This window comes from Hippichthys cyanospilos, chromosome 14 (genome assembly GCF_059441005.1).
Source record: "Hippichthys cyanospilos isolate Australia breed blue-spotted pipefish chromosome 14, RoL_Hcya_1.0, whole genome shotgun sequence".
Classification (NCBI taxonomy): Eukaryota; Metazoa; Chordata; class Actinopteri; order Syngnathiformes; family Syngnathidae; genus Hippichthys; species Hippichthys cyanospilos.
The window spans coordinates 243,298-250,004 of NC_142382.1; the positions used below are offsets into that span (position 1 = coordinate 243,298).

Here is a 6,707-nt window from a genome sequence, read left to right on the forward strand (position 1 = left end):
CGGTTGCTTCAAAATTGTAACTGTGCCTTTTGCATTTTGCGATTAGGTTAGCATTAGCAGCAAACTTCAATCGTCGTTGGGTTTCATCTGGTACACTTTGACCAGAACTGTTAAGCGTTAGCTTACCTTGCCGCAAGGCTTCCAAATGCCGCGTCGAATCCACAGCGGAAGGCGGCAGATACCCTGACCGGTCTTCTAACGTCTTGACGTCAAAGTGTCATCCCTCGGCGAGACAGAGAGCGCAATCGGCGTTTTCTTTTGGCCGACTTTTTGCCTCACTTTTCTCCTCCGATCTCGCGGCGAGGGGTAAAAACAGCACTTCCGGGCTAAAAAGGCATTTCTTTACTGTGCAATACCACTATTTTTTGTGCGTGTGATTTATGACATTGCGGTAATTCCATTACTTTTGTGACGCATCGCTCCCAACATCGCCCACACAGTTTTTGGGGCCGGAACCTTCACGCAACCGAGGGACGTCTGAACCGTATAAAACGCGGCAGAATGGCATCGGCGCAGTCCTCCTCCGTTCTCTTTTTTCCCCCCCTTTGTGTTAACGATCACAGGAAAAGGCCGACGTCGCACCTTCGGGTTTATTTCAAGCACGAGACGGGACGACAAAAGCGCGCTCGGTTTGAAGGACGGCCAGAGAAGATTCGAGCCGCTTCGGCTCTTCGAGCCCTGGCTCGAAAAAGTCAGAAAAGCCGCCCTCTACGGCGCCGGAGAGAAGGTGAGGATCATCCAGCCGATGACAAAGTAGAAGAGGAAGACGGGGTAGACGGCCAGGCCCCTGCGGCCGGGCGGCTGGCTGCCGGCCAGGAAGGCGGACGAGGCGAAGGCGGACCAGCCGAAGGACGCCGCCACCACGGCCAGCCGCGCGGCGAAGCCCGCCGCCCCGGCGTTGCCCAGCAGGACCAGGCGGCACACCGCCATGGCGGCCGTCAGCGGCAGGATGCAGTAGCCCAGCACGCACAGACTCTGGAAGAAGGAGATGGTGCCGCCCAGAAGCTTGGAGTTGAGCGTGATGACGATGGAGCCGAACCACACGATGACGAAGACCTGCGAGCACGCGCGTGGCGTCATTGAGCGCGCCCGAGCAGCCGCCCGCCCGGCCCGCGCCCGCGCCCGCGCCCGAGCAGCCGGCCGCCCGGCCCCAGAGCCCACCTCGGCGAATTGCGGCCCGCCCTGGTCGCCGGAGCGGCCCGCCGCGCCGCCCTGCAGGAGCAGCGCCAGGGTGACGCAGAGCAGCAGCGGGCCCCACAGGTCCCAGTCCCGCAGCAGCTCCGAACTCCGCTTGGGGTACAGCACGTGCACGAACTTGGCGCCCACCGCGCGCAGGTCGCGCAGGATGGTCTCCCTCACCGGCTCGTCCAGCGTCGACGGCTCGTCGTGCTCGTCCGCCGCCGACGTCGGGTCCGCCGGCGCGGACATGTCGCCCTCCACGGGGGTGTCCTCCGGGACCGACACCGACGCCAGACCGGCGAACGGGCGGCCCGCGTCCGACATGTTTTGGCTTCTTTTTCTTTGGAACAATAAGCTGCGGGTGCGACTCCCGCTCGTCGCGCTCGCTCGACGAAGAGCCTCGAAAGAAAAAGGCTCCGCTCCACGTCAGCCGGAGATTGTTTACTTCCGCCTGCGACCGAGCTGTCCCCTTCTCGTTCTTCGCTTGCTCGGCGAGCGGCCGGCGTTCGCGCGCCCTACCGCCACCTAGCGGACCGCGGCGGGGACCGCGGCGGGGACCGCTCCGTCGACTCTCGTCAGCCCTGTAGGCGACCGAGCTCGATGAGGAGCGCCGACCGTATTTCCTGGAGCCGTTCCTTATTCCAACGATGGCCGTGCTAGTAGCTCTCGCTTTCGAAAAGGTCGTTGACAACGGCGGCTTTTAATTGCCTGACCGCAGACTGAGCGAGAACATTTCTTCGTGACTCGTTTGGGTTCTTTCTTTTTTGGTCAAAGCGGTTTGGCCACGTGGGCGCCTCGGGAATTGCAAGGCCAAGGCAACGGAAAAGTCATCTCGTCGGGTACCATCAGAGGGAGACAAATCGCCGCGTAGCGGTAGCAAAACAACGTGACACTTTTAATATTTGCCCCTCCCCAAAACAGACACGCCATTTCCTCGTGCTATAAATACAAACAAGTTGACAAAGAACGTTAGTTCAAAGTGGAATTTGCCAAGGAATGTCCGAGCGCTGCAAGCGTCGTCACGGGAGCAGGCGGAAGTAGCGCAGGATGGCCATGATGTGCTGCGGCATGAAGACGTAGCCCGTGTACACCGCCATGGCCGCCACGCTGACCAGCAGCGAGTCTGACGCGCTCGCCGTTAACGACAACAACAAAGCATTTGCACTTGACACAAAACTCCGACGGGGTTCTTGCTTTCGCTCGCCGTAGCTGAGAAACAAACCAAAACCGTGGAAAGACAAAAGGAGAACACGCGCGATTGCGTCGGTAGCGGGATGTGGCGGGGACGCTCGGTGAGGACGGTCGAGTTTGTTGACGTTGCTCCGAAGTGGCGAAAGTGTGTGTGTGTGTGTGTGTGTGTGTGTGTGGGGCAACGCAAGATGGCCGCCCCGCGGCTTCTCGCTAGCGGCGACGCAAGCCCGGGCCGCTCGGCGACCGGTCGCCGCGAGAAAAGAAAGATGGCGCGTCGCTAGCCCGACGCCGAAAGGATACTGAAGATGGTCCTCTCCCACGGCTCCAGCATGTAGAGCGCCGTCACCAGGAGGTACTGGCGGTAGAACCACGACAGGTTGTTCCAGCAGTCGCCGAGGGCCATGTTGCAAAGTCGCTCGCCGAAAGTCGCGCTTCGTCCGCCCTTGCTCCAGGCCGCCTGCGCTTCCGGCTCGCGTGTGACGCAACGCAAACTTGGGCGCGAGGACCAATCGGATAGGAGTCCCCCGCCCGGCCCCTCGACGCCATCTTTGACGGACCCGTCGACGTAAACCAAAGAAGGCCAAACCGGAAAGCCAGGGCCCCGGTCCCTGCCGCCGACCGACGCCTCGCTGTACATTCGGGAAAGTGAAACGTGCCGGTTGACGGTTTCTACTGGGGAAGACTTTTATTTCGGCACGGTCGTTCAAAAGCGCCGCCACCTCGTCTCTATCGCTTCCCGTTTCGGAACTCGAGGGTGCGCGACTTCTTCGATGAAACGTCGTCGATTAGTATGTTACACAAAGACGGCAAAGATGAAGGTTCAGGAGCCTTGACAATGGAACAAAATAGAACAAGTTGTGATGGGTCAACGAAGCCTCGTGAACCCCGCCCAAATAGGCGGTGGAAACTGAACGCGTGCGGCCCTCGCGCTCGGCTTGGTTTTCCCGTACGCGCCTGTATTTAGAATCAGAATCATCCCCTCCGTCTTGCGCTCGTCTCCTCCGTCCTGCGCTCATCCCCTCCGTGGCGCAGACCGGGTTGCGGGCGCAACCTCACGGGAGGAGGAAACAGGCCGCGGGCGGCGCTGGAATCGGGATAGGCGTCTTAGGTTCATCCGACCGACTGCTTTTTTCAGATTGGCGTAAAAACGGCGCGCGACTCGAGTCTGGTGAAGTCAAAAAAGCAAATTCCCCTCCCGCAGTGGCGCAGTGGGGCGAGGGACGACGTAGCTCGGGAGCCCCGCCCGGCCCCCGAGTCAGCAGTGGCTGGACAGGATGTTGAAGAAGTGGTAGACGTCGTCCCGGTCCAGCACGGCCACCTCGGTGGAGCATCGGGAGCAGCGCACCGGACGGTACAGCTCGTCGTCGGCCGCCTCCGCCCCGCCCGCCGGCTTCTTGTAGCGCAGGACTTGCCCCTCGTCCACGCTGCAGTTCATGACGAACATGGCGCGGTACTGCGTGCGGTACCTCTCGTGCCTGCGCCCAGACAATTGCGTCACCCTGCCCCCGCCCGTACCGTACCGGCGCGCTTATCCGTCCTCCGCTCGGGGCCGCGAGCGGGATGACGCTTTACGTTCAAGTCGCCCGCGGCCGAGAGCTTCTTTCCTTTAAAGGGGCCGATTTACGAGTGGCCGTGAAAACGCGACCTCCGACGGAAACGCTGGCTTTGGCACCTTTCCGCGAACGAATCGGCTTTCCGGAGCGTCTTTTACCTCCGGAAACCTTTTTAAGGTCTAGTCTCACGTTGACGGAAGCGCGGCGCCGTTCCTGTCTCGAAACTAGCTAAATGCCGACGGCGCGACCGGATATCACAGCGCGGGAAACGGATAGCGGCCCGCGCCTACTAGGGCTAAGCGCTCGTCTGCGCGTGCGAATGCGAACGACGTCGGCGCATGCGGTCCTCACCGCTGACAGTCGAGACACAGCGCGGTCATGCACGCGGGACAGTTGAGGACGGCGTCGCTGCCGGGGAGACCTTTGGGCCGCGGGCCCGCCGACGGAGTCGACGGCGCCGGGCGCTTCCCGCGATACCTGCGGGCGGGCGAGGGGCGGCGCGGCGTGAGCGCAAAAGGCCGGCGAGCCGGGGCCGGAGCTTCTCACCCGCGCCGCCTGGCGTCCGCCCAGGCCTGGTCCCGCTCGTCCTGGTCGGGGTCGTACAGCAGCTCGTCGTCGGTGGGGACGCGCCGCCCGGCGGAAGCCCCTGCCGGAAAACGCCCACCTTTTGAAAACCTCCCACGCGCTCGGGGCGGCGCCGGCTTTTTTCGCCGGAGCCGACGGGGCTTCCTTTGCGCCGCCTCGCGTACCGGGCCGGTCGTCGTCTTCGTCCGAGTCGAAGTAGACCTTGTCGTACATCCGAGGTCGGGCGGGCGCGGGGCCGCCGTCCGCCCCCCCGGAACCTTTTGACATGGAGCGACGGCGTGAGAAGCAGAGGCGCGAGCGGAGCACGCCGCCGTTCGCGACCCCGCGCCGTGGGCAAAATTCAAAGCCGTCGGCGGGCGGGGCGCTCCGTTTGCGGGCCGGCTACCCGGCCGGCGTCGCGTTGGAAGCGGACGGCCGTTTGATTTTGGTGGCGGCGGCGGCGGGGCCGACCTGCGCCGGAGGGCCCGGGCGCCCAGGCGTCCTCCGCGGTCCTGAGGGCGGAGCCGAGCTCAGCCTCCATCTCCTTCTCAAAGTCGTCGTCGCTGGACGACTCGCTCTCGCCCGTCAGGTACTCCCGGATCAGCTTCTTCTTCTGCTCCGGGGTGCCGCTCAGCAGCACGTCCAGCTCGTCCTCGGAGCTGACGCCGAAAGGCAAACGTCCCCGTTGAGGAGAAAGGGAAAGCGTCAGATTGAGCCAAACGGGAGGTCAAACTGAGCGAAACGGAAGGTCAAATTGAGGGTTGGGGTTCGTACGTCAACGTGAGGTGACGTTGGCACACGCGCGCCTCGGTTGGCCAAGATCCGAGGTGAAAAGTCGTGCGGTATACGCGTGTTGTTGTCTTATAAGCTTCTCCGCTAGGGGGCGAACGCGTCTGCTACGCGCAGTGTTAACGATGTCGCACGCGGAGAAGAAAAGGCGTATGCGATGCGCAAAAAAAACAAAACAAAAAGGCGTGCTAGGCGCCGGTGAGACGTAATCAAACAAAACCTCGAGGTGTCGTAAGTTATCGTCGACGCGTTTCGGCGGCGGCTAAGCTAAAGCTAACCTGCTGACTGCTCGCTCCTCGTCGCTCGGCTCCTCGATTTCATACGAGTCTGCATCGCTGCACTTGTTCATTTTGCCGCCCGCCCGCCCGCTCGCTCCTTTCGTCACACCGACGGCACGCGATGCGTCTCCTCGAACACCGCCGACGACTGAATACGACGCTGCGTCTTTATTTTTCTACTCCTCCTCGCACTTTAGCTTCTTCTTCCCCTCCTTCCTCGCCTTCTTCTTCTCCTCCTTGTTTTTCCGGCCTCTTCTTCTTCTTCTTCTTCTTCTGCTTCTTCTTCTGCTTCTTCTTCCTCTTCCTCTTCTTCTTCTTCTTCTTCTTCTTCTTCTCCGGCGACTTCTGGAGGATGACGCGTTGCCGCCCCCATAAAAATAAACGAATGCCAATCAGGAGCAAAACAAAGTGTTCTACGTCGGATTTCGACGTACATAAAATGTGCAGGAATTCAAAATGAGCTGTCCTATACGCGTTTTGACCCGATGAATGTTTTGAAATCACTTCCTTGAACAAATTCAACTTCTTTGCATCAAACTAACAGACAAATGTAGGAAACGCCGATTTGTTTTGAACGAGCCTAAGAAGTATACAGAGAAGAACTCATCGAGAAAGATTCAAAGAAGGCTGTTTAATAAATAAGAACATTTCTATTTCAAATTTCGTTTCAATTCATACGTACCTGTACATTTGTGTATAGCATGAGATGAAACAACTCCCCACTCAACGGTGCATTTCAGAGTTTAGTTTATGACTGCAAAAACAATTGGAAAAAAACGGCAAACAAAAGCCGTATCCGAACAAATCATTCAAAGGGTAAATTTAAAGGAGGAACTGCACGGTTCGAGACATGGAAAATAAAACCCGAAAGATGCACGTAACAGTGCACTTCTAGCATACGACCGCTAGATGACGACGGCAGACAAGACCTCGAGCGCAAGCGTTCTTTTAAAGGTCAAGCGGAGGTCATTGACGGGCAAAAACACAATGCCGGCCATACCTTGGGCTCGGGATGATCCCAGTTCGATGCCCAAAACACGCGGATCCGCACGGGTCAACGCCACGCGCTGCATGTTCGTGAGTTGTTTGGGGGCCGTCCGGAGGCTTCGAGTGGACGCGCGACCGCGAGCGTTCAGCCAATTAGATGCAGGTG

General features: G+C 59.8%; 3 protein-coding genes across 5 annotated transcripts; all 3 read right to left on the reverse strand.

Moving 5' to 3' along the window:
* Nucleotides 1–576: 576 nt before the first annotated feature.
* On the reverse strand, nucleotides 577–1,895 carry yipf6 (Yip1 domain family, member 6). The gene is made up of 2 exons (XM_088432476.1): nucleotides 1,162–1,895; nucleotides 577–1,056 (listed from the first exon to the last, which is right to left on the reverse strand). Exons 1-2 carry the CDS (start codon nucleotides 1,501–1,503, stop codon nucleotides 709–711), a joined length of 690 nt encoding a protein of 229 aa, XP_088288602.1. The 5' UTR covers nucleotides 1,504–1,895; the 3' UTR covers nucleotides 577–708.
* Nucleotides 1,896–2,047: 152 nt separating this feature from the next.
* Nucleotides 2,048–3,024, reverse strand: sptssa (serine palmitoyltransferase, small subunit A). Its single transcript, XM_088432480.1, has 2 exons — nucleotides 2,671–3,024; nucleotides 2,048–2,302 (listed from the first exon to the last, which is right to left on the reverse strand). The coding sequence occupies exons 1-2, from the start codon at nucleotides 3,005–3,007 to the stop codon at nucleotides 2,199–2,201; spliced, it is 441 nt and encodes a 146-aa protein (XP_088288606.1). The 5' UTR covers nucleotides 3,008–3,024; the 3' UTR covers nucleotides 2,048–2,198.
* Nucleotides 3,025–3,029: 5 nt separating this feature from the next.
* eapp (e2f-associated phosphoprotein) lies at nucleotides 3,030–6,707 on the reverse strand. 3 transcript variants are annotated; one of them, XM_088432474.1, is made up of 7 exons: nucleotides 6,237–6,707; nucleotides 5,555–5,899; nucleotides 4,959–5,146; nucleotides 4,673–4,765; nucleotides 4,470–4,569; nucleotides 4,275–4,400; nucleotides 3,030–3,845 (listed from the first exon to the last, which is right to left on the reverse strand). In XM_088432474.1, exons 2-7 carry the CDS (start codon nucleotides 5,623–5,625, stop codon nucleotides 3,626–3,628), a joined length of 798 nt encoding a protein of 265 aa, XP_088288600.1. In that variant the 5' UTR covers nucleotides 5,626–5,899; nucleotides 6,237–6,707; the 3' UTR covers nucleotides 3,030–3,625. The 3 variants fall into 3 exon arrangements, with proteins under 3 accessions (XP_088288600.1, XP_088288599.1, XP_088288601.1); XM_088432473.1 differs by having other exon boundaries at nucleotides 5,555–6,707; XM_088432475.1 differs by lacking the exon at nucleotides 4,275–4,400 and having other exon boundaries at nucleotides 5,555–6,707.